Raw genomic sequence first — 27,237 nt, 5'->3', positions numbered from 1 at the left:
GCCAGGTATGGCAATCTTGCCCTTTACTGAGCTTAGTCACATCCTCGGACTCTGTCCCATGCTACTTTGAGTGAACCAGAGAAATAACCTTTTGCAGCATGAGAATGCCCCAAAAGCTCTGGGATTTACCTCCACTTCGATAATACTGAATGTTTTTTAGCATTAGAATGTGTTATAACATTTGAATAATTTTGACTACACTTTGGCTTTGAAAAGGAATCATTTCAGATAGACACTGGTACTTTTTGAACTTGATAGCTAAAGATTCTAAAATGCATGTTTTATACTGTTAAGTTTTAACCAGTCAGGAAAATTTTATGTAACCAGTGATAGTTCTTTTATTTTTTGTATGAGTTTTGTTTAGGCTGTAATGTTTAGCTTTTTATTAACTTCTTATTCTTGCTATCTTAAATTCCTTACTGTGTTTAACAGCATACTTGCCAAGCTATTTAGCATGTAAAAAGCAGGTTTTTGATTTTTTTTTTTTTTTAACAGCTTCATATTGAAGCTGAGACTTACCATAAATAAGTTGAGTGGCAGGCCTGGTATGCTGTGTCTTGTTACATAAAACTATTGCCAGAATCTTAGTAAATATAACGTTTTAAAAGTTTGTCTTTGTATATTCACAACAGATTATGACAAGTTAAATTTAAGTGAGAATTACATTATTGCTTTTCCTGTGTCATATTTTACTAAGATTTTGTGCCTCATATCTCCTGCTGAACTGTTTACTAGATGTTAAAGAGAATTGATAAATCATTTTCACTTTACATTTTTATATAATCAGGTAACATGAAATATAATTTGATGTACAATTTTGCCTGTTACAGAAGGTGTGCTGATTATAGTGGCATATGCACAAAACATTTTGGCATGACAAGAAGCTGAATAAATAGCTATTTTACTTAAAAATAGCTGTGTTCTTATCAGCTCCCTTTGACTCACAAGTTATAAACATTAAGAAACACTATTAAGTATGAAATGGTAGGTGGATAAGACATGTCCCCAAGTTTTTAGCAAATTTCTCTAAATTTTCTGCTGGAATTTTCATAATCTTTCCTCTTTAAAGAAATCTACAAGGTTTTGAATACACAGCAAGTTGGGGAGACATTTTTTATCCTAAAAGAAGTTTCTCAGAATTGTTCGTGAAATGCTAAAGTATAGGACAAACTTATCGGGTTACTTGTTGATCAGATTTGCTCTGAACATAAACCTTTACAGACTGGCCCAGTATAGGATGATTATGTCCCACTGAAAGCGGCAGTTCATTTTATCAGACTGGAGAAGAAGGTGATTTGACAAAAACTGTATTCTTTCCAGGTTGTGGTGACTGTCTAGGAAACTACTTTTTCATTGGTCTTCTTGTAGTAGCCTGAACAGTCTTCTAAAAGGTATACAAGAAAATTTGAGCACGTGATATTATGTGCAAGTTAATAATATCTCTTTCTCCCTCCACCAAACTCGTTTTTCTTAAATAATTATATACTAAATTTATAAACATAAAACATGTAATTTGGATAATGATGCCAAGGTAACTGCAACAAAATTGATGAGTGTCTGGGTTGAGAAATTGAATTTATACCTGGTGCTATCTTTTTCTGATTGTTTTGAATTCCTTTGGTTGCCCTTAGTATTAGGTGTTTAAAATACCCTAAGATTATTCTGAATTTATTTTATCCAGAGTATGGATTCATATTCCTCCGGTCAAGATGTGCTAAGAGCCCAGTTTTCTTTTAATTTCATGGAGAACAATTGACTAGCCACTAAGAACAGTTATTAAAACTTTCCAGTTTTCAACTTAAAATCAATGAACATTTGGCATTTCCTTAAGAAAAGTTTTAGGAGTTTTGTTTTTTCCCAGTTGTATTTGCCTAATTTGTTTTTTATGTTATTTAAAATTTAGTAAGAATACATTGTTCTAGATTCTGAAAGTCATTTTAGTACTTTTTTTTCCCTTGCCTTACCACAGTGAAGACCAGCAAACATACACAAGAAGATATTTGTTCTTTATACCAGGATTCAACAGTAGACATGAGAACAGTTACCATCTTGGCCAGCTTTGACATAATCATACTGTTTTCCCACCAGTCAGTCAGATAAGTTGGAGGGGTAAATGTGAGGATTCTCTAAAGTTCCTAGATTGAGGCCTATGTTTGCTTATCATGAGAAGGTACTTGGTTAGAGTTTTCAGAGGAGGTTATGAATAACCTTTGAAGGAGCTCTTTATAACCTAGGAAGTTATTTCTACTTAAAGATAAGGTCTTTATTGTTATTATGTGTTCATCCATAAACATTTTCAACTGTTGAATTTGTTCTCAGGAAATACAAATGGCAATACTCTTAGATACTACTTTAAGTGGTGTTGAACCACAGAAATCAAAATTGGATTAGCTGTAATACTTCAGATCACAATAACATGAATGAAATCACTGCCATTATTGCGTATTTTTCCAATTACTTGAGAACCTTCTATGTTTGGTTGCTGGGATGTTGCCATGGTCACATTCTGTGTTGGTGTGGAGTGGTGAGTTGTGGAATCAGTGGCAACCCAGGCTTGGAAGTAGGCTGTCTGAGAAGTCTTCATTGTTTTGAAGCCATACTTGACATGGACCAGAAGGTTCTGAAGAGACTGGTGGAATCCATCAGTAAGAGTGTCAATAGCTGTAAGTACTGACTAGATACCCAGCACTGCCTGAACATCTTCAGTCAAATAAAAACACTAGTTGGCCATGAAAAAGTGCTTTATAACCCCAAAGTAGAGTTCTATTTTCTATCTAATATTTTGGTCATTTAAAAAATATAGGTAGGTAGTGAATGACAACCCTTGCACTTACACAGAAAATATTTACACAGGAAATATTTCAGTCATCAGGTGTCCTAAAATATATTACATATGTGGGAATATTAGCTTGAGAATTTATGTGACAGTGTAAATGCTAAAGGATTATGTGCCTGTGGAATTCTGATATTATTATAGTCTGAAATTTAATAAGAGATTTCAGAGTATAAAGGTTTACTGTGACAACTTCCCTTCTCTAGCACAAAAGGCATAGCAGCAGATGACTGCTGTACTTCACAAGATTGATAGAGATACATAAGGCATTTTAGATGTTAAATATCTTTTTGCTTTTGCACATGGCAAGTGTTTATTAAAACTAACATCTTTTTTAGGATTCCTTGCCCTGCCAGATTTTAAAAACTAGTCTTGTGAATTTTTGTTTCTGAAGCCTGACCACAAGCAATCCTGACTGATTGCCAAAAATTTGTTTCTAGACTTTGAGGAAGTACTTTTATTTCAGCCAACTTTATGGCCTCATTATTGGGCACTTCCATTTTTCCTTGTGTGAACCTTGGGGCAGGATAGTCACTACCCTGTTTAAGCATCTCATTGTGGATATAATTCATTTTCTCTTTCCTTAGTTGGATTTTAAATGATCTAAGCTCCTCAAGCACTTCTGGGCCCTGTTTTACTCCTGTGTCCTACTGCCCTAAAAATCCATTCAGCAGATTTACCTAGTGTTGAATGTAGTAAGACATGCGTGCTGTTAACAGCCTGAGTTTTAGAGCACTCAAAAGGGAATTATGCTTACTTTGAAAATCTGACTCCTCTTCCCTTCCTGATGAAATTGTTTTTAGTGGTGCCTGCTACCCATATGTGTGTTTAAAATCATTATTTGTTACTAATATTTGAAAGCAATTCTCTTAAATAGTAGATACGAGTATGTAAAACTTAATGGAAAAAAAAGTGAGACCCATATCCCATTTCAGTTCAGTTCAGTTCAGTTCAGTCGCTCAGTCGTGTCCGACTCTCCGCGACCCCATGAATCACAGCACGCTAGGCCTCCCTGTCCATTACCAACTCCCGGAGTTCACTCAAACTCATGTCCACAGAGTCGGTGATGCCATCCAGCCATCTCATTCTCCGTCGTCCCCTTCTCCTCCCGCCCCCAACCTTTCCCAGCATCAGAGTCTTTTCCAGTGAGTCAACTCGTCGCATGAGGTGGCCAAAGTATTGCAGCTTCAGCTTTAGCATCAGTCCCTCCAATGAACATCCAGGATTGATCTCTAGAATGGACTGGTTGGATCTCCTTGCAGTATAAGGGACTCTCAAGAGTCTTCTCCAACACCAAAGTTCAAAAGCATCGATTCTTCAGCGATCAGCTTTCTTCTACAAAGAAGATATAGCTGTTTAGAAAAAAAGAAGTTGCATTCCTTCCTTATTCCAAAGTTTTTGACACTTGATAATTCTTAAGTTACTGTTAACAGTTCAGACCTTAAATACTTGACCAGCTAGTGACCAGGATAACCAGATTATTAACAGCTGATGTTTGTTGAGCTCTTCATTGGCAAGATACAGCAAAATGGTTTATGTCCATTGTCTTTTCTTCAAACAGACCCGTTGAGGTAGGTGACGTTATCCATGTTCTTAGGTGAGGAAACTGCATCCTAGATTAACTTGTTTGTGTAAAGTTACCCAGTTAGTGGACTTTTTGTCGGGGCTGAGCTAGTCTGATGTACACTAAAATAATCTTTATTTTTTCAAGTTAATCAGCATTATAGTCCCTGATGGTCATTCTGTACCCTGTTGTACCATAGTAAGGGCACAATGAAAAGTTGAAATGAGTTCTCATTCTTGAGTCCTTGCAGTTGAGACCAGGATAGACAGTGTGCTCTCATGACTGGAATTTGGTTGATGATGGGTAGGGGCGGGAAGGACTAGTGAGCTGTTGCTGCTTTGGCCATCCCAAGAAGGGACTGTCTATTTCTCTTGGTGTTCTAATTGTGCGACAGAAAGTTGAAGCGATTTTTCCTGGGCTTTGCTTCAGAGCTTCTTAGGAGGGAGCCTTCACAATTTGCTAGGCCTCTCAAGTGCCACATGGCCATCCAGCCGAGGTCACTACCCTTGTGTGACTCTGTGCTCAGATCGTCAGCCCGTCACCTCCAGAGACCTCGCAAAGGAAATTCACTACCTTGCTAAACAGCTGTTTCCTTTTTTTTTCCCCTAGATCTAGACTGTTTTGTGTTCTAGAGCTAATATGACTTCTGTCTTCATTTATACTGCTCTCTAGAGCTACATTTTTCATTATAGTAACCACTAGCTTCATGTGGCTATTTAAATAAAATATGTAGAACTTAAAATCCAGTTTTGGTCACACGAGCCACTTTTCAGGGTTTAAAGGCAACTGGGTTATGGCTACCAAATTGAACAGCACAGATATAGAACATTTCCATCTCAGAAAGTTCTGTTGGACATTGCTGCTCCATAGTCATGCAAAGAAATTATTCCCTTTTCCAGATAATGGCCCTTTAATCTGATGGGGGAGGCAGATAATTATCTCATGGTATATAGTAAATGGCTTCGTGGGTGTGTAACCTGTGTGTTATAGGGCCCCAAGCTAAGTTTAAGGCTCTGCTAACACTGACTTAAATAATTTTTTATTTTTTATTCTTTATTTATTTGGTTGTGCCAGGTCTTAGTTGTGGCATGCTGGGTCTTCGCTCTTTCTTGCAGCATGCAGGATCTAGTTCCCTGACCAGGGATCTAACAAGGGCCCCAGGCATTGGGTGCACAGAGTCTTAACCACTGGACCACCAGATCCAGTCCCAAAATTTATTTTAAATTAGAGACCTGCATTTCCATTTTGCATTGGGCCCACAAATTCTGTAGTTGACAGTGGCCATGACCTCTTATTTTCTTATTTGTAGTATGGTAGGAGTAGCTCCTCCATCAGAATCACCTAAAGGTTTATATTGAAAATGTAGATCCCTGAGTACCACCCTTAGTATATTTTTAAAAATCTCTTGTCAGTGGTGCCAAGCCTCCAGATTGTTCCCTTCATGTATTCTTAGACACTATAAAGTTTGAGGATCCTGATCTGAATTGTCTTTTCCACTTCAGACTTCGATTCTGTAGCCTAATGTCAATCCCAGTTTGACAGTAAGTTGCGAATTGACCCAGTCTTTTTCACACAGATTGTCATTTTTATACTTATGTACATTAGCAAACTTTTAAAGATAAGTGAAGAGTTTTAAAATTATTCTTAGTAGTTTCATGTGGTTTCATTCAACTGATCATTTTGGCATCTCAGACCTACTCTGGATCTTGACTCTCATCCAGCATATTCCTTAACTTCTCCAATTTACACGTGATTGATTATCATTTATTTAGCAAGCATGTATTGAGAGATAACCATTGTCCTAGGCTGTTACTGATTAGATACTAACATAAAAGTAAGAGATTTTGTTAAAATCCGAAGTAGTGAACTAAATTTCCCTGATCCACTCCTACCAGATGGAGGAAATAGTTAAATGTAGTATGATTTGACTTTGTAAACTCACTAGACTGTCTTTTCTGAGCACTCAGGAGTTTTTAATACAATTGATCATCTTTTCTAGGACTTAGACCAGGACCACCTAAGGGCCCACTAGTCCAATATGAGGATTTTTTCTATATTTGTGATATGTAACATGAGCCAATATGTGTGCATACATAGGTTTGTGTACATACATATTTCCTAGCTGTGTCTGCTGAAGAGGCTTAGAAATCTACAAAGAACCAGATTTCCTTAAAGCAATAGCTGAACAGAGCATAAAGGAAAAACCTACACCACTCCTCTTTTTAACTCTAGCACTATTACTCATACTTGTGGTCTCCCAACTGTGCAGAGGTTTTTCCCAGCCAACAGTTCTCTGTGACATTAGCTGAGTGTCCCTATTGAGTGAACTCCGGGAGTTGGTGATGGACAGGGAGGCCTGGCGTGCTGTGATTCATGGGGTCGCGGAGAGTCGGACACGACTGAGCGACTGAATTGAACTGAACTGAACCTGGGGAGCATCAGATTCTACAGGTTAAGAGTTCAGTCCTACCAGACGGTACCCCACCAGATGCCAATCACAGGTCCAGGTTATTAGCTGTGCTTCTGACCAACTGGCTACAAATCATGACCCCCCTTCTGTGTTCAGTTAATCTGCTAGAGTACCTCACAGAACTCAGGATGCAGCTTACTCCAGATTACCAATTTATTGTGAAAGGATATAACTGAGTAGCTGGACGGAAAAGACACATAAAGCAAGGTATGTGGTAAGCGGTGTGGAGTTTCCAGGCTCTCTCTGGATACCTTTGTGTGTTCACCAACCCAGAATCTCCCCCAAGCCCCACTTTTGGGTGATTTTATGGAGGTTTTATTACACAGCCATGATAGATCATTAACTCAATTTCCAGACCCCCTCTGGAGAAGGGATGGAGGTGGAACTAAAATTTCCACGCTTTTAAACATGATTTTTCTGGTGACAAGCTCCCACCTAGGAATAACCAACAGTCACCTCATTAGAACAAAAGACATTCCTGTCAACAAGGAAATGCTAACGGATTTAGGAGCTCTGTTCCAGAAGCCAAGGGGAGAGACCAGTTTTGTTCTGTTTTTTCTGTCTGTTATTTCACACAGATAATACAAGATGGGACTGGCGAGTAGTGCCAGAAAGCAAGGAAGTGTTGCAAAAGGGTGAGGGCATGTGAAAGAGAAGAGCCAACTTGAAAGCACCCAGTGGCCAAAGCTGAAACAACTGGGGCAGCAAAATTATTGATAAGTGACATAGTATTGGCCCAAAATAAATATGTGTGACTTCATACTGATGTAAATGATTAAATAAATGGAAAAGAGACAAATCTTCCTTTGAAGAATTTAATAGTATAAATACCCCTTCCTTATGAAGTGGAGTTTAGTTAAACCTTTATCATGAGAGACTGGTTTCTAAAGAATAGAGAAAGGGGAAGTAGATTCAGTGGAGAAACTGTAGACTGACTTAAGTCTACTTAACCATGTGATCCTGCTTAGCAGCAGTGATACATTATGTTAGTGTCATGTATCTGATACATGACAACAACAGCACTTTATCCCTCTAGTATTCTTCCCCAAAACATAACCACAATTTATTATGAGAAAAGCATTGCTGCTGCTGCTGCTAAGTCACTTCAGTCGTGTCTGACTTTGTGCGACCCCATAGACGGCAGCCCACCAGGCTCCCCCGTCCCTGGGATTTTCCAGGCAAGAAAGAACACTGGAGTGGGTTGCCATTTCCTTCTCCAAGAGGAAAGCATTAGGCAAACCTAAATTGAGGAACATTCTGCAAAATAAAAACTGTCAAGGTTATGAAAAGGACTAAGACCGAAAACTTGCAGGATTGGAGGAGACATGACAGCCAAATGGATCCCGCATGGGATCCTAGAATTTTAAAGGAAATTGGTGGGAAAATGGGCAAAATCTATAATTTAGTTAATAATAATGTGCCAATGTCAGTGTATTAGATTTGACAAGTGCCCATGGTTATGTAAGATGTTAGCAGGAAGACAGTGAAGAGTTTATGGGAATCTTACTCTCACTGCATCTCTTACATAAAATAAAGCTATTCCAAACTAAAAAGTTTAATAAATAATGGGTCAGTCTCTAATTTATGAACATCATACTCTTACCCACAATTTCTCAAGTGTCATTTACAGGGGTTCTTTGACCACATGTGTAAGGTCTTTAGATATAATGAAATGAGCTGCATAGATAAAACTCAGGAAGTTACTACCTGCTGCAGATTGTGTCTAAAATCCTTGATTATTTTGCGGATAACTTGTTAGTATTTGATTCAGAGCAGTTCCTGACTCCTGACTCACTTTCTTCAGATATCCATTACACATCGCTGTTAACACCCAAACGTTAATTCTCCATCCGAGTTGAGCAGGGCTAGTTTCAGGCAAACATTAATGTAATATGTACGCCATACAGTGTGTCCACACACCTGAACTATGTTTCTCCTCACAGTCCATAAAAGAAGGGGAAAAGATAGTTTTGTCCTCAGAGCACCTGCACCCTCTTCTGTGACCAAGTCTTGAAAAGTCACATTGCTTTATTTCCATTGTCCTCTTGGTTGAAATGGTGGTCAAAAAATCCCTCTAGCTTTAAATGAAGGCGACACAAACTCCATCTTTCTAAGGGAGAAGTATCAGAAGTCTCATTGTAAGAAGAGCATATGAGTGGGACAGAATTTAAAATTATCTGGGAAAAGATAATCTGTCACATCTAGATTGACCATTCATAAGGCAGTTTCAAGAATCCACTGCCAAAGTGATCCTCCTTGAATGCAAATCTGATCCTGTTAACTTGCCAGCCAAAATTTTTCAATAAGCCCCTCTGTAAAGTCAAACAGTTCTGCCACCTAGCTGCACCAAACCATCTGTGGCTCTGAGAATAGGCCACCCTGCCTTCAAACTGCCTCCTCTAGTAAATGCTTACACCTGTGATTGCTTTAGCTCAAGTGACACCTCTTCCTGGAGCCCTTTCTTATTCACTTACTGCCTTTCCCCACTTAATGATTCCTTTCTTTGGGTCACTACCAAACACTTTAATCATAGTGTTTGTAACACTTTTATTTCTCTTCTTTGTCTCTTGACCAAAGTAATAAATTAAGGGCAGAAATGATGGTGTATTCATTGCCTAGGTTCATGGGAGGCCCTTAATAAATGCTTATTAGATGGATAAAAATGACCTTTATGTCAAAGTTTGGGGCTATGTATGAATCCTGAGAATCTAATTCAGTTCATAAGAAATATTAGGTATCTTAATTGTTTATTCTATAGATTTATCAACCTTTACCCTAAGAGTCAAGTCATTCTGACCATGTTAGAAACCCTAATGTAAACTGCATATTTGCTGTCAGTTCTCCTTGGTTTTTGTTGTGTAACTTGAAATCATCTCAAAGACAAAATCTAAAAAAATATATCTCCCTCCACCCTCCCCAAAAGAGGGAGGGAGGAGAAGGAAGAGAGAAATAGAACTAGTAACCAGCTTCCCTTCTAACTCTTAGTTCTCTCAAATTATCTTTAATTCATAGAATCAAACTTTTAGAAACTGAGGGAATCTCAGAGATCATCTAGAATAATACTCAAATTTTACAGGTGAGGACTCTGAGGCATAAAGAAGTTGAATTGTGTTAAGTCAGCTATGTAGGATAAGAAATGGAAGTGGAACCTAGATACTTAAGTCTAGTACCCCCATCCCACAAAGCCTAATCACTTAGTTCTCAGTTCGGACAGTGCATTCAAGTCACCTATGTGCTTCTTAAACAGCATCTCAGGCTCCCTACCTGCTTTCTGACCTCATTTCTGTGGTCCTGCTGCTGCTGCTAAGTCACTTCAGTCGTGTCAGACTCTTAGCGACCCCACGACTGCAGCCTGCCAGGCTCCTCCATCCATGGGATTTTCTAGGCAAGAGTACTAGAGTGGTTTGCCATTGGCTTCTCCATCTGTGGTCCTAATCAAAGCTTATTGCTCCAAGCCAGGCTTCTAGGCTTCCAGTTTTCCCCTTCAGTACAACTTTGCCAGATGGGTTTTCTTAAACCACTTCTCAACCCTTACAGCATACAATAATTAGCTGAGCTTTTGTTTGAAAGGTAGCTCCTGGACCCACTGTTAGCAACTGTGACTTGGTTTGTCTGGGGCAAGGCCTTTGACAAGCAATGAGAGGTGGATGATTTTCATAGAGGGTCCAAAGATGATACCACAAGAAACCCTGCTCCAGTAAAGTAAACATTAATCTTCTGACCAGGCATTCAAGGCTCCCTTTCAACAGCCCGTCCTCTTCAGTCTTGTTTTTCACATCTTTCCAACTCACTGTGCTCCCAGCAAAACATGTTCAGCCTCAGTCTCAGTTATTCTTTACTCATGTTATTCCCTCTTCCTGGAATTCTCCACTTCTTTACCGCCCTGAATGCATTTCTTTCCGAATAAATGCTCTGCATCCTTCAAGGCCCAGTTCCAAGTCTACTCTCAGGAAAACAGCACAACTCTTTCTCATACAGATTTCTCTTCACACGTCTATAGTGGTGAGTGTTCTATGACATAATCTAACATTTATATACTGTCTTAATGAGACATCTGACTGGCATCTATCTTGATTGTGTGAGCTCTTAAGTAACAAGTCCATGTCACAGTTTTTAAACCACTAGTGCATCAGAGAAACAAAATAGCTAATTAGAAAAATATATTTAACTGGGTTGGAGAACTCAAAGGTTAAATCTAAGTTGTATTTGTATTTTCATTTTACAGTCAAAAAGAGTGAAATAGAGTGTCTCATAAGAATTTTTCACAACGTGGTGGGAAGAGGTGATATGAAACTTGTGAACGTTGGACCAGACCGTAACACATTTCGAGTGATCCTGCATAGCGTATGTGGAATGACTGATGATGTGCTAATGAATAGGGGTAAGGAGTCATGGAGACTGAAATGGGCCAAGCTGAGATGGCCCAATATACACACACATATATTCAGTTTTCACCAAAGACTGAAATTTGTTAATGCAAAAACTATAAATATAATTCTGGTAGTGCTACTGATTTAGAACAGTAAATTTGATTTGATCATGAGGATGGATTTTATTATAAACTCACTCAAGTGTTTGTCTCAGAGCTGTAGTACTTTGAGAAAGAACCAGTAATGAAATAAATAAGCTAGCAGTATTTCTTTAAAAAGATAAGTTTGTGGTTTCCGTTGTCTTTGGATTCATATGCTATAGACGTAAAACATGTAAAAGACATGTTGACTTCTTCAACACACACAAAAAACTACTCATTGTATTGAAAAAATTAAATAATTTTATATTTAAAATAGGAAATTATATAACGTGATCCAGTCAGTTTCAATAACAAACTTTTAGTGTTCAATTTGATGTCTTGATGTGTGCGTACACCATGAAAACTATATCATGTCATGTTGTGGTGCTCAGTTATAGCCGACTCTTTGCAACCCCCATGGACTGTAGCCTGCCAGGCTCCTCTGTGCATGAAATTTTCCAGGCAAGAATAACTGGAGTGGGTTGCCATTTCCTTCTCGAGGGGATCTTCCCAACCCAGGGGCTGAACCCTCATCTCTTGCATCTGCTGCTTGGCAGGTGGGCTCTTTACCACTGAGCCACCTGGGAAGTCCATAATCAAAATAATTAATGTTTCCATTACTCCCAAAAGAGTAAATAATATTTTATTTTCTATAGGACAATACCAAGATTTCATTGGTAATTTTTAAAATAATGTATTATTTTACTAATTGATCTTCAGGTATAATACAAATTCTTTAGAACAGGATTTCACCACTCTTTTCAGGGTAGTAAAAATTATCACACTGATTATCTGCATTGTTGGTCTTTTTTCCTCAAAATAGCCATACAAAACATCACAAGTGACTCTCATCATTAACCATGGGGAGGAGAATGGCTTCTTTCTGTAAAACTCTGTTGGAAATATACATCCAGTTATTTTTGTTTCTTTCAAGAAAGACTGTGCCAAAACCTTTTATCCCCCTCTTTTTGGGAGGAAATACTTTTTTTTTCTCTATTCATACTACTCTTGAATAATACCTATAAATTACAATACACTAACACATTATTTTTCTTTCAGTATTTTTTGCATTTGACAAAGACAATGATAACTATATAAATGTGAAAGAGTGGGTGAAAAGACTATCAGTGTTTCTTCGAGGGACTTTTGAAGAAAAGATGAAGTGTAAGATTTCTATATAAATATTAACATATATACTGTCAATTTTATATTTAATTAATCCATAAATTATTTTTTATATATAAATGCAGTGTTATTCTCTATAGCACTCTTGCAAAAGTAGTTCATGAGAGTTTAAAAAAAAGGCACATGAAATGGGTGACCTGTTTTATAGGAGAGCCCCTAGACCCAGGACACTTCACTAGTTCTGGAACAATCAGATACCACCAGGATGGCCCTCTGGCTCAAGGCCTGGGCAAAGAACAGCAGCCTCTGGGGCTGTGTCTGGGCTCAGCAGGAAATGGGCAGCCACGCAGTTCACAGTGGGACTGTTGCTTGTCTTTTCCTCAGAGGAAGTATGAGGGATCAACACAAAACAAGGTGAAGCACACAACTGTCAGACACCAACACTCTAGTGTTAGAATAAGTGTGGGTGAATAAAGAGAGGGAATAAGACTGAGGCAATGAACTCCCAAAGGAAGGAAGTATGATAAAGGGAGCTTCCTACAGAAAAGCATCATTAGGAATTCCAAAGACGAAAATCTCCCAGTTCACAATTTTGTAGAGATAGCTGTCTCACCTCACCTGTACCACTGATGTGATGCATGTTTTCTATGTTTGACACCTCCTGTGCCAGGATTTGGGGTGTGAAACCTAGAAAGAGAATAGGAACAATTTTAAACAACAGTGTTCAAGGGAACAGATGTCAAATTACTTAGGAAAAAGTGCAGAGTTCCGAGTACGTAAGCAAATTTTTATCCCTTTTGCTACTTGATTCTGGATTGGGAATGTTCAAAAGAAAATCTCTAAGTTAAATACATGTTTTCAAAATGATAGTAACATTTTAAAGACTCACCAACCGTATTTGATATTTATGACTTTTGTTTCTCTGTTTTATTTGGCGGAGGTATTTTTTTTCCCTTTTTTTTAATATTTAAAAAATTCAAGTATAATTGACATACTGCTGCTGCTGCTGCTAAGTCGCTTTAGCCGTGTCCGACTTTGTGTGACCCCATAGACAGCAGCACACCAGGCTCCGCCATCCCTGGGATTCTCCAGGCAAGAACACTGGAGTGGGCTGCCATTTTCTTCTCCAGGGATTTTCCCAACCCAGGGATCAAACCCATGTCCCCTGCATTGGCAGGTGGATTCTTTACCACTGAGCCAGCAGGGAAGCCAGGATATAATGAATAACACCACACTATCAATTTTTTTTTTCCTTTTCTAATCCCACTGCCTAAAAATACTTCATGTATTATATATTTCAAGACATGTAAATTTGGGGAAAATACTATTTCTTGTAGGGTGGTGTCACAAGCTATATATATATATATATATATAATTATATACAATACATATATATATAATTATATATATATATGATACATATATATGATATATATTAGAAAAATGTGACAAAAGAGCTAATCTGATACTCTGGAATTTAACTAGATTACTAACTCAAGAACTACTTCACTGCTATATTCCCAGGACCTGAATAAGGTCATTTGTGGGATGAAGGATAAACTGTAGTAGTGCTTACATGGTGCAGTGGAAATCATGGAAATCGTTCTCCAGGGAGAGATGGATCATTCTGGATAGTGAAATGGGCAGTCTCCAAGGAGATGACAGACTCACTACTCACTACCCACTACCCAAATATATTGAAAAATGTTTTTTGTCAGTGATCCAGTGATGTGTATACACTTTTTTACTCTAAGAAGGAAATTATAGCAGTAAGATACACATACATATTTATATGTGTATATATGAAAAGAAAGACTTTATACACGTGTATGTGTATATATATATATAAAGGATATTTAGTCTTGTGGAAAGATTTATAAAATTCTCTACTGTGTAGAATGTTGTTGTTCAGTCACTAAGTCATGTCTGGCTTTGTGACCCCATGGACTGCAGCATGCCAGGCTTCTCTGTTCTCCACCGTCTCCCAGGATTTGCTCAAATTCATGTCTACTGAGTCCGTTGAGTCTAGACTGTAGATTGTATAAACTGTTTTTATCCTTCTTTAATTACATACTGAAATGAGACTAATGACATTTTAACTATTTTTATCCATGTCTATAAACTTCCTATGCTTTGAAAAGTTTGTTTTGAAGTTTATTATTTCAATGGTGATGGTTACATTTCTCGAGAGAGAATATATGACATGTTGAAGAACAGTCTACACCAACAGTCACCTGGAGAAGAGACTGATGAAGGAATAAGAGTTGGTAGATATAGCAGTGAAGAAAATGGTAAGAATAAAAAAGCTGTAATTCATTATGTCCAGACAAGTGGATGTGAGAAAGCTAAAGAAATTATTTCCCTATGTAGTGAATACAACCTTCGTGAGGGCAGGCGTTCTTGTTTGTTCTCTGCTCTATCCATTGCTTAAAACAGTGCCTGGCTGACAGTGGTTACTTCATAAATATTTATGGGATGGTGGGGTGATTAAATGAATCACTACATTAAATGAATGTTAATTTTGTTTATTATTGTACTATCAGTTAATCCTCCTTATCTGGGAAGGAAGGTGATAGATTTAGTTCTTTTAAAATTGAATGCCATTAGTCTGTCTTCATGACCTTTGCTTTCTCATCCATCTCAACACTCATTATAATGAAATAACCCTTATAAAGTGCTTACTACATGCTGGGCCCTTCACAGAAGTTTAATATTTAAACATGTTTTATCTTCAAAACAATGGTATGAAGTAGAAAATATTATGTTTTGCAGGTGAGAAAACTGAAGTGCAGATAGGTTTATACAAGGTCATGATGGAAAATGAGGTGCAAAATATTTCTTTAAGTGAAACCAGTAACACCTCTTGATTATGGCCATAGTGATTTCTTTTTATTCCTGTGACCCTAAACTGGATACCAATGGTTTAAGACTCTCAGGCCGCCAGGGTCCGCTCACTACCTCTTTGGAGTTCAGGAAGTAACTGATGAGGGGGTCTACCAAGTCTCAGATTCAGCTAACAGACCAGAGGGTGTCCTCTTCCACTGGAAATGCTCAGTAGCCACTGTGAGGTGGGAGGGCAGACTTCTTGAGAGACAGTATCCTTCCCAGTACCACACCCACTCCTTTTTTTTAAATACTTTATTTTTTAATTTACTTACTTGGCTGCACTGGGTCTCCGTTGCAGCACATGGGATCTTTAGTAGCAGAGTGCAGGATCTGGTTCCCAGAAGGGCGACTGAAACCTGGCCGGGCTCCCTGCATTGGGAGCATGGAGTGTTAACCACTGCACCACAAGGGAAGTCCCCCAGCCCCTTCTTTTGGAAAGAAAATGTTATGGAGTGAATATTTTTCTGAAAATTATTCAAACCTTTCTTTAAATTAGAAACACTTCCCCCCCGCCAGCAACCTTTAGTTATGCCCAGAAGTGAAAAAATAAGGACCCATCAAGTCAAATCCAAATTGAATTAAGCAGTTAACACTATTCATAATCTACACACGATTTAGTTAATTTCCCATGTCCCTGTCATGAACACTGCATTCCAGCCTGGTCTGTCTGCTTCCTGACTTGCATTCCGGCTTACTGTCATAATCCATGTTGAGCCATTCTTCTGCTTCTCCTCTCCACCTATCTACACCCCAGCCATCCGTAAGGGCCTAGCAGGAGTCTGCTAGCTTCTTCTCATGATCCTAGTCCTTCTTGCTCTCTCAGGGCCTGCTCCTTATTAAGCAACTTCACTTTTACACACTTTACGTTATATCCGTGTGTTAAGAGATGCTTTGTGAAACAAGGCTAAAATTAAGCTTAGGAATCTTTGGCACTGTTTCCATCACAAAAGTAGCAGTATTATAATGGGCTTCCTCTAATTTTCTGTTTTATTTCTTCGATTCAGGTGGAAGTCCTGTAAGGATTTTAATTCTTCTTCTTTACTTATTTGGCCGCGCCAGGTATTAGTTGTGGTGTGCGGGATGTTAGCTGCCAGCCCACCAGGGAAGCCCCCCTAGGGACAGGGTTTTACATGTCTAAGGTAACACTTGGGCTGCTATGACAAAGTATCGTACTCTGGGTAGATTAAACAGCTGGCATGTATTTCTCAAAGTTCGGGGATGAGAAGTCCAAGATGAAAGTGCCAGCAGGCTCACTTCCCGGCTGAGAGCTCTTTTCTGGCCTTGCTGACAGCCACCTCCTCAGTGAGTCCTCACATGGCAGAGAGAGGGGGAGCTTTGGCCTTTCTTCCACTCACAGGGACATTAATAGCATGACGGGGCCCTGCCTTCATGACCTCATCTAAACCAAACTTACCTCCCGAAGACCCCCACCTTCAAATATGATCCCATTGCAGTGGTTAGAGCTTTAATTTGGGAGATGGGGAGAGACAAACATTCTATTCATATCAGTTATTAGATTAAAAGGAACAAAGTAAGTTGCTTCCATAAATAAGCATCTTTTGATGTGTGCAAGCAGTGCCTACTAAGTGTGAACTTGTTTGATTTGGTAAAGTCTTTTATTCTACACATTTTCCACGCAGAATTAAAATTAACTACTCTGTCGTTTACCAAGAAATCATCCTCCTCTCTAGGATTATGACAACGATGGCAAGATATCTTTTGCAGATTTTGAAAAAGCAGTGAAAGAAGATAGACTTTTGTTGGAAGTGTTTGGACCATGTTTACCAGATGCAAAGGTACAGTGGCAGCAGCGAATTGGTTTGGGGGAAATTTTCAAAGGATCTGAAAAGAAATACTTGCTAGACACTTACCTCTTTAGGGTTCCAACCTACTGCTGAAGTTCAGGCAATCAAGGTCTCTGCCCCATCTTAGCACTTGGGACCCTAGACGGTAGTGACCAAGGAATTATACCCAAGACTCTCAGCTTTTAACCACCTTAACCATACACAATTCCTAATATTCTGGATGTTAATATTTTCTCCCTCCAAACCCAAGGTATACTGGCTTGCTTGAGATAGAACAGCAAATACAGAGTGGATTCAGCAAGAACCTACCATCAACTGCTAGGAGAAAACTTGATCTTTTTCTCATTTGTTGTCAATGAGAATACACTTTCAAAAATTTTGGATACATGCATAGTACTTTATAGTATTTTATTTGTGCTCAAAAAGTATTGAATTTGAGCCAGAAGAGCCAGCCTGAAAATCGACTTCACTATTTCCTTTCTTAATTTTTCCTTTGAACAACTGTGCTTTGCAAACATGTGATACAGGAAGAAACTTTTTATTCTCTGCAGTAATTTAGATGGGTGATTTTGTGGATGAATTTGCATAATGTTAAGCTATCCTTCATAGCTCAGTTGGTAAACAATCAGCCTGCAATGCAGGAGACCCCCTGTTGATCCCTAGGTTGGGAAGATCCCCTGGAGAAGGGTAAGGCTACCCACTCCGGTATTCTGGCCTGGAGAATTCCATTAACTATATATAGTCCATGGGGTCACAAAGAGTCAGACACAACTAAGTGACCTTCACTTTCACTTTTTCACTTCAAGCTCTCCTTATGCAGATTCGGCCACCAAAATGTTAAGCCATCCTTGGTTTTCCCTGGTGGCTCAGATGGTAAAGAATCTGCCTGCAATGCAGGAGACCCGGGTTTGATCCCTGGGTTGGGAAGACTCCCTGGAGAATATACTTCAGTATTCTTGCCTGGAGAATTCCTGGAAAGAGCAGCTTGAAGTGAAGTGAAGTCGCTCAGTCGTGTCCGACTCTTTGCGACCCCGTGGACTGTAGCCTACCAGGCTTCTCTATCCACGGGATTCTCCAGGCAAGAATACTGGAGTGGGTTACCATTTCCTTCTCCAGGAAAGAGCAACTTGATAGGGTACAATCCATGGCGTCGCAAAGTCAGACACGGCTGAGCAACTAACACTTTCACGTTCAAGCTAACCTTAAGTCATCTCAGCTTGTCCTGCTGTAGTTTATCCCCACATTTTAACTGTCTGGAAACCTGTGTAAAAGGCAAACTTCTCTTTTTAAGAGGACTGGTGGGTCACAGTATAGAATAACAGACTGGAGTAAGTACTTAGGTTCCGATGGAACAATCGGTTCTTCAGCTGCTCCCCTCGAGTCCACCCGTAGCCCAGTCATCTAGTCTTACTACTCAGGTATGATCTGTGCACCACTGGTGATCACCTAGAAACTTGTGAGAATTGCACTCTCAGACCCCCTCCTCAAACCAGCTGAATCAGAATCTTTTTTTTCTTTAGTGTGTGACACAATTAAGGTTCATTTTCTCTCATATCATGGTCCATCCTGTGTATGTGGCCAGGGATGGGGAGGAGTGCTAGCCTCCAGTCACAGAAAAGGTCAGGAACACAGAACCCACATAGCAGCTCCTCCCTTCAGGACTATCAGGGAAACATTTTAATTGACACAAAATACACCTGTCATAAAATTTATCTTCTTAACCAATTTTAAGCATACAGTTTAATAGTGATAAGTACATTGATGCTATTTTGCAACCAATCTCCAGAACTCTGCTCATCTCGCCTGACTCTACACCCATCACCCACCAGCTCCTGCCACCACCATCCAAATCTGCATTTTAATAAGACCCCAAGGTAGAGACTCAGAACACCTGAAAGTCTGAAAAGCCTGATCTAGACAGCAACTTGCTCTAATTCCATGCTGAAGTCGCTAATGTATTTTTTGACTAAGAGTGCCGCAGAAAGTACAGTTGACCCTTGAACAATACAGGTTTGAACTGGGAGGGTTAACTTATATGTGGAATTTTCTTCTATTAATAAATACATACTATATGATCCATGGTTGGTTGCATCTGAGGATACAAAACAGCAGATATGGAAGGCAGACTGTAAAGTTACATGTGGATTTTTGCGTGGAGGGTCAGCAACCCTAACCCCACATTGTTCAAGGGTCAACTGTATAATTATCTCACAAGGAAGTAGGGCCAGTCCCCTTTCCTGCAGCTTCTTTTAGTATCATCCACAACTCAGTACCATCCTAGCAAGCTCGCATAACATCATAAATGAAGGTTAAACTTTCTAACCTTTATATTCAAATTCAATCCATTAGGCAAGAGACCCTTAGGATAGGGAGAAAAGAAAAACCGACACCATCTGGTATGGGCCTCTTCAGGTTACTGTTATCAGCAAAAGAAAAAAGGGAAACAGCCTGGACAAACTTGGACTTCCAATTATGTGGCCCACTGACAGGAAACAAATGTGGGAAGTAGTGGTGAAAGTCTACCATTTACAAACACGGATTTGTTTCTGCCACAGATGAAGTAAATTATCTTTGAAGTTAACTAAAGCATATATGCTTCTCATTTCAGCTTTGTTCTAACTGTTTATTAACTATTTTGCTTTACAGAGTTGTCTTGATTTCAAAGCCCTGGCATTCCAACAGATCCTAACTTCTAGTTTTTGAATGTCACTCACCCAAAATTATTAAAATCAGAAGCAGATCCTGGTCGCCTGTCTTTATATTGTAAAGTACCTATATTTGCTTCAATCTTTTTACATACAGTGATTGCAACATGACAAATAATGCTGTAATGAATGGTTTCTATAATATTAAGTATGGGTCAAAATAACATCAACTGATATAGTAAGTAATGATAAACTAATTAAATTTGTTAAGTTTCAGCCAACGACCTTAGATCTTGGGGCAAATGTTGTGAATCAGCCATTCACAATCCTCTTTTCTCTTGCTTCCCCAAAAACAGAAAACCTAAACATCTGACATTCTACACTCTTCTGTTAGGAACAGCGATGGGCCCAATTCCAGTCAGTAAGATGTAACCAAAGTCATGGAGTGGAGGTTCTGGAAAAGTGTTATTTTTTTTAAAGGGACATAATTGGCTGGCATGTTCTTTGTTGATGATAAACTAATTTTAAAAGATGAAACTACATTAGACAAGTAGCTTGAATGAAACTACAAAGAATCTCTTCAAGAATCCAAATGACAGCCTAAAAATAAAAAATAGTCCTTTAGAAATACTGATTTACTGCAGGCAATTTATATCCTTCTTCTTTGTTTTAAAGGACGACTTCTATGCACGTCTCCCACTGTGTCCTCTGGAGGCTTTGGCACAGATGAAATTACCTAGTTTTAAAAAGAGAACCACCAACAGTTTAATGTTTATAGTAGAAGAGTATAAACTATTAGAAGAGGTAAGATATACACCCAGTAGTTTAATCCTTGCCATCACCACATTTAAGGCCATCAGCCCAGGTTCAAGGCACAGCCTACAATCTAGGCACAGAGCAAAGTTTTCTGTCCAAATACTGAGGGGAGTAAAATTTTTAAAGCCAAGAAAAAATTTTGAGGGGAGACAAGTAAATGTATGCTCTACTTTAACATTCCTTTATAGATCTGTTATTTTATGAAGTCACTCGTAATTTTATGAACACAGAGAGATACCCTGGTTTTGTGTAACTTGAAACATGAATAATGTTTGATATATTCAGACAAGGAGGCTCCTGCCAGGATGGTGAAAGAAAAATGTAGAGAAGTAAGCAAAAATGCTAGAATCCTCAATTTCTCAGGGGAAAATGAAACCAAATACATCAGAACAAAGTAGACAATATGAGTTAAAGTACATACAACAGTCTTCACTTAAAATCGAAAATTACTAGAATCTTGACAACTGTATTTAGTATTTCTCCTTCTACAATGTCTAAATCTAGGATTTGGACCTAACTTTTTTCTTGAAAATACAGTCAGCTGCGGCTAAGATAACTATGTATGTGTATCTGTGTCTCAGTCTCTCTGCACCTGAAGGCTGGGTGCCAGCACGAGCGAAAACAATGTTATAGAAGTTTAAGCATAAAAACTGTGTCCCTCAATTTTTATTATAATGAAATAATTCCTCGTCCTTCACTGGATATAACTTTGATGTTAAGAAAAGGTACATAAAATGATCTACCTTAGCCTTTCTTAGTCACATTTGTGAGATATATGTACCACTATGTGGAAAGCACTTTCTGAGCCTGAGTTCAAGTACAAGAGAGTGGTCTTTCTCCTTCAGATTATGATTTCTAAAGACCTGCCCCATGGTGAGGGATCTTTCAAAAGCTATCTCAAGTGTGAACTTTTATTTGTGCTTAGAAAATGGAAAATGATAATGTAAATAACATTAAAAGACTAATACTTAAGGAAGACAGTCTATCAGTAGGTCTAGTCCACTTAGGAAATTTAAAATTAAAATACAGACCTTCAGGCCTAATCTTTAGAAATCTCACCTTCTTCTATGATTATCAAAGAAGCAAAATAAGCATTTGCATTTTTTTGTAATTGTGAACCTGAGAAGTAAACTATAGTAACTTCCCCTCAATGTAGCAGTCCTTCACGTTGGCTCGTATTAGAACTATCTGGAGAGGGATAGTGTGTTTAAAAAGGGAGGGCCTGGGCTCCATTCTCACGGGCTGATCTGACGGAACTACTGATTTTATATTTTCTACCTAGAGTAACATAAAATATATTTAAAGAAAGGATTAAAGGTATCAAAACAAATACATATCTGTTAAGTTAAATTCAGTTACTTCATCATAGAATTGTAGGAAAACAGATCTAAAAATTAAAAATGGAAAAAAAAGAATGACAATACTGAAGTTCCTACAAGTAATTCTCCACTTAGCTGTTAGTCCTTATAACCAAACCGTCTCTTCAAGTTTCTTTTTCAAACGATCTTACCTCTTTAAGTTTATTCCGAATTAAATTGGCTGTTGTGTTCAAGGAGTCGTCATGCATGTCCACTTTGGGAATGTCTGGTAACTGGGGGCCAATCATAGCCTCACTGCTCCTTGCGCATGCTTCAGGAAGAGCGTCACGCTTGCAGTCATCTGCTCTTCTTCTTTTTCGCTCCTGCAGCTGTGTTGTCCTAGGCATAAACCTGTCAACTGCCTCTGAAGGAGTAAGAGCCTGCTGTGCACCACAGCGGGCCAATGAATTCTGTAAAGTTTTCATCTGCATTTTCTGCAGAGAGTCACAGTGGTCACAATGCCCCAGTGTTTCATCAAAGTTTCTACCATCCTGAGAGGAGTTTGATGGTCTGTCTCCATGTTCTCCTGATGAACATTTACACTTGGGGGAGAAATAACACAAAGGCAACTCAGAAGAATACGGAAGACAGAGATCTGAGTTCCCAGAAGAAGTGTTCAGAGAGGCTGCAGGAAATCCAGATGTCTTTGAATGGAAGTCCCCTCTAAAATCTTTTGCATCTTTATGCTTCTTTGTCACGTAATGATCTGTATGTTACAATTTAAAAGGCAGGGAAAGGGAAACAGAAATGGTTCATTTACTGTTTTCATCATATAGAAACGTGTAATTTTAAAAAGAAGCATTACTTTAAGATGTTGATGAATGCTACCCTAAAAAATTTATATTCTTGAACAAGTACTGTATTTACATGGTTTAAAAGCTAAAAAGGTTATCTGTCCAGTCTTCTTCTCCCTCCCACTTAGCCCTCTTGTTCTCCTATAATACCCACTTCTCTGAATCTCTCTGCTTTCCAGTTAACTCTAAATCTTGGGGAGGTTTTCCATGTCATTACACAGAAAACTTTTTATATCTTCAAAGTATTTTTACTATTTGAACGTAGTATGCTTAGTTTGTGTTTGTAGTTTTTAAAGGAAACAATATGCTGGGTCCAAATTTTATCTTTTGCCACACGTACAGGTTTTCCTGGAGCCAGTTATTTACACATTTACAGATTATAGTTCAGTGCCTACGAATAACCAAAGACTCCCAACAGCTCTTGCCAAAATTTCAGGTAAGTCTTCCACGTCTCTCTTCACACTGCCAGGTGCCCCTGACCCAATCAGTCAGAAACTCATCATATTCAATAGCTTTTTAGACACTGTCTTTGTCTTTTTAACCAAACAGTGAAAATTTGGTAATTTGAGCCTCTAGAATTATTCAGATTTCAGACCACACACACTATCATAGTCTAGTGCTGACTCCTCTAGTTCTACAATCCATGAACTAGCTCTTATGACTCCATTCTGTGCACTGGGAATTTGTGTCCAGGCCAACTTGATTAGAAACATGGGGCATCTGGCTAGCTGGTGTTGATCAAAAGTGGAATTTTTCCACTGTTTTCAGTTTTAGATGAGCAGTTCAAACTGGTCTGCACATTAGAAGTTGTTTCTCACTGCCTTCTGGTCAAAGCCTTAATTCCTCAGCATGGACACAGGCCTTTCAGGATTCACTTACTGTCCCCTTTTCTAATCTCAGATTCACACGTAAGCTGCTGTGTTGCGGTTATCATATATTACTCACAGTTCCTTAAAACGCATGACACTCATTTATTCCTCTGGCCCATGTTTCCATCTGTTCCTCTCCCTTTCTGGGTAATGTCTACTTTCCCTTCAGAACTCAGCCACCTTTCTCATCCTGTAGGAATCTTCCATGAAATAACATCTATCCCTTCCCAGGCCAGATTACATAGCATTCTGTAAAGAAAAAACTTTGTAGCTTATAGTCACTAGACTGGGAAAACTCTAGGAGGATAAACTCAGCAAAATGCCTGACACATAGGAGGTGTTTAGTAGGAGGCTTTACATACCTTTATTTTTAGTCATTCTTGCTACATAAGCATTCCTCTCTTGTAATTTTTTTCTGGTTTCTTCAACTGTTTCAAATTCTGGAGCGTAGCACACATGAAGCAACCCACCAAAGAAACTCTGTTCATCCATTTTTCTCTTGGCTATCCTGAACAGAAATTCATGATACCATGGTATACTAATCTAGATTTACTTAGGGTGAAAGCTTAACTAGTATTCGATGCATTGATCTAAAAAGCAAAGTCCAGATTTTGTTGCATACGTAAATCCTATACCTTGGGAGTTAAGATGCTCTGCATGTGAATGGTATAGACCCTACTGATCCACTGCATATTCTTTCAGAGCCTTTATTCCCCTCTCCCAAGAATCTTCACAGGTTTTAAGTTAGGTTTTCCAAACATATCCAGACTCCCTTTAACCAACACAGGATTCAGCTGGTTGGCCTGAGGCACACAATCTGTGGTCATGAAACAGAGATTCTGTGTTAAAAGGCCCTCGAGAATTAGCTCATGCCCAGCTTAGCCTTTTTAGCACAATGTGTTCCTATAATGGGGTTCAAAGATAAATTAATAAAAATGTTACAATTATAAACCCTTAATAATGGAGGAAACACAAATATGTAACAGTAAATGAGAAAAGGAGAGGACAGTATTCATTTAATGTATACTTACTAAACATCTATGACTGGCCAGGAATTACTACAAAATTCAGTACTTCTGTGTCCAGGGAAAATGGTAAGAAATATTCACTGAGATTTTACCATGTGCCAGGCAGTGGCCTAAATGCTTCACTTGAAATCACACTTCGCAACATCCCTATGATGACTCTGAGGCACGGGGAGATCATTTGTCCAAGCTCACCTTGGTTTGTGGAGCCAAGATTCAAATCCACATGTCACACTGTCTGGCCTATTGTAAAAGGGATGTGGGAGATGCAAAAGCTTCGTGGAATGAATGCACAGTAAGAAAATCTGCTTCCCTAACCATGAGAAGCTGGCAAGTTGGTTAGGGCAGTGAGATTACATGTAAGAGCAACTGAAGAACAATGTATGACCCATATACCCCAGTACTATTTGTAGCACAGAAAATGTGAATTGTAATAGCCAAGGAAGGATAGGTCTTGAAGCATATTAGTGACAAGAATATGAGATAAGGCACTTCATATTTCCCTTACTAGAGCAGAGGATTTATGCTATACAGAAGAAAAAAAAAAGATGGGGTCAATTCATATATGTGCGTAACAAGAAACATAACAGCTAATGTTGTTTACTGCATTCTGAACAGGCGGCATCTGCTAAGCCCTTTACATGGATTATCTCATTTCATCCTCATACAACTTCAGTAAGTAGATCCTTTTTTACCATACACATTTTATAGAAGAGGAAAACAGGTTTAACGGGATTAAATAACTTGTCCAAGGTCATGATGTTAGTAAGCAATGGAACCTGAAAACTTAGTCCAAACCCGGTTTTTAATCTACCACACTACAAGACAGAAAATGGTTAAGCATGGGGATAACCTGATGGACAGACTTTTGATAAAGCTAACACTTACATTAAGAATATTGGAGAAAAATTAAAAGCCATGTTAGACTACTGGGTAATTTATGAAAGAATGAGGGAGGCCAAAATGATAGCAATGGGAACAGAGGAAACTTAACTTGCACATTACCTTGCGCTTTGTAAATTGAGAAATTTAATAAGATAAACTTCTGTGAAGTCTTCTGCTGGGTATTCATCTAGAGCATTATACTGTTCAATTGCACCATACAGAGCAAATCGCTCAACTAATTCCTTCATTGCTCCCACTGCAGGAACTCCTTGTATTAGTAAGTACCAAGACTCCAAATTGATCGTATATACCTGAAAGAAATGCAGACGCATTAAATACATTTCACAAACAAGCCTAAGACAACCTGTTACTATTTTAAAAAGAAAAAAGGCTGAAAACAAGAACTACTCTGTTCAGGTCTGCAGAAAAGGCTTTTGTTTTTTTTTTTTAATCTGCCCCTCTCTTTGTATAAACAATAATTCACCCTATGTGTGAGGGCTTCGAGCTAAAGCACATAATAAACTACTTCCAATCGACATGTCTTCAGAAACTGCCTCGGTAAATGTTACCTAGTTAAATAAATAAAAGAGTTAAACATTCACTACTGTAAACACGGAAGATACGAGTAAAAACACATACCCCGTTTTCACGGAGCTCCAACAGTTGACTAAAGAGGCCGCGAGAGTACCTGGTCCTTGAGTACCGGCGTTCCTCACACTCATCTCCAGCAAATGGACGTGACCGCAGCCTTTCAAGACTTTACGTTAACTAGGCGTGTGCAGCTACAGCTCACATAAAGCTACCGACGACGACGAGTGAAACCAAAACCACTTTACCTTCACAGCGCGAGGCCGTCGGCCCTCCCGGTACTTGGCTCTCGAGTCGCACACAGCCCTTTGGACGTGGTGGTCGAACACGCCCCCAACCTGCCCTCCACTCGACGCCATCTTGCCGGCTGTGGCCCTCGCGGAGACGACAACTTCCGCCTTGCTGTCCTCCCGACTAGCCAATAGGAGAGAGGGGCGGCTCAAGGCGCGCCGAGATTGGCTGACGGGGCGATAGGGTCGGCCATCGTTTCCTGTGAGCGAGTAGTCGGCGAGCTAGCTGCCGCCCTCGCGCGGCGCGGCGGAGAGGCCGGGCGAGCCGAAGGGGGCGTGCCTGGGCTGCCGCTCCCGGGGCGCGGCGGGCGCGCGGGGCGGGGCCGGTCGAGCGTCTGCGGCCCGGGCGCTCTCGCGCCGCGCCTCCCGCGGGGTCCCCGCCTGCGGACGATGTGGGGCAGCGGTCGGCCGGCGGGCTCTGGCGGCGGGGCGGCCGTCACCGTGGCCTTCACCAACACGCGCGACTGCTTCCTTCACTTGCCGCGGCGCCTCGTGGCCCAACTGCACTTGCTCCAGGTAACGCGCCCGCCCCGCGGACTCCCCGGCCCGGCCTCGGGACTCCTGGGAGGCCGCCTGCGGTCGCCCGCGACCCGGGCCCTTTATGGACGCCGCGGCCGCTCGGGCGTCCCCCGACGGCGGGACGCGGGCTGCTCTCCGCGCGCCGCCGACCTGTTCAGCTGTCAGACCGTGGGCCGCTCGCTCGCAGGGCCGGTCCGGGCGGTCTTTGCAGCCCTACCACGTCGGGTGCAGCCCCGGGCCTTTGCGTTAACTTGC

General features: G+C 39.8%; 2 protein-coding genes and 1 pseudogene across 6 annotated transcripts in view; 2 read left to right on the top strand and 1 right to left on the bottom strand.

Moving 5' to 3' along the window:
• Nucleotides 1–442: 442 nt before the first annotated feature.
• On the bottom strand, nucleotides 443–26,553 carry RBM48 (RNA binding motif protein 48). Of its 5 annotated transcripts, XM_055420426.2 has the most exons (8): nucleotides 26,422–26,553; nucleotides 25,706–25,896; nucleotides 24,038–24,183; nucleotides 22,165–22,718; nucleotides 17,260–20,574; nucleotides 15,661–15,757; nucleotides 13,121–13,189; nucleotides 443–4,168 (listed from the first exon to the last, which is right to left on the bottom strand). In XM_055420426.2, the coding sequence occupies exons 1-5, from the start codon at nucleotides 26,530–26,532 to the stop codon at nucleotides 20,488–20,490; spliced, it is 1,089 nt and encodes a 362-aa protein (XP_055276401.1). In that variant the 5' UTR covers nucleotides 26,533–26,553; the 3' UTR covers nucleotides 443–4,168; nucleotides 13,121–13,189; nucleotides 15,661–15,757; nucleotides 17,260–20,487. The 5 variants fall into 5 exon arrangements, with proteins under 5 accessions (XP_055276401.1, XP_055276400.1, XP_055276399.1 ...); XM_055420425.2 differs by having other exon boundaries at nucleotides 443–4,185; nucleotides 15,661–20,574; XM_055420424.2 differs by having other exon boundaries at nucleotides 15,661–20,574.
• Nucleotides 2,472–17,286, top strand: LOC129552844 (calaxin-like; annotated as a pseudogene).
• Nucleotides 26,554–26,716: 163 nt separating the features above from the next.
• Nucleotides 26,717–27,237, top strand: part of PEX1 (peroxisomal biogenesis factor 1) — an 85,137-nt gene continuing 84,616 nt past the window's right edge. The window contains exon 1 of the mRNA XM_055420423.2: nucleotides 26,717–26,979. Within this exon, the coding sequence (XP_055276398.1) occupies nucleotides 26,854–26,979 (126 nt within the window). The 5' untranslated portion in view covers nucleotides 26,717–26,853. The remainder of the gene's footprint in view (nucleotides 26,980–27,237) is intronic.

The sequence above is a fragment of the Moschus berezovskii genome, chromosome 3 (genome assembly GCF_049115385.1).
Source record: "Moschus berezovskii isolate FMDL1 chromosome 3, NW_MosBer_1.0, whole genome shotgun sequence".
NCBI classification, from domain to species: Eukaryota; Metazoa; Chordata; class Mammalia; order Artiodactyla; family Moschidae; genus Moschus; species Moschus berezovskii.
The sequence above is the reverse complement of the archived record's forward strand: the minus strand, read 5'-3'. Positions and strand labels throughout refer to the sequence as shown.

Coding starts and splice junctions, on each gene's coding strand:
- RBM48 (XM_055420425.2), bottom strand. CDS start 26,532: ATGGCGTCGAGTGGAGGGCAGGTTGGGGGCGTGTTCGACCACCACGTC. Junction 25,897..26,421: donor GACGGCCTCGCGCTGTGAAG/GTAAAGTGGTTT, acceptor CATTTCTTTCAG/GTATATACGATCAATTTGGA. Junction 22,719..24,037: donor AAGAATGACTAAAAATAAAG/GTATGTAAAGCC, acceptor TGTAACATACAG/ATCATTACGTGACAAAGAAG.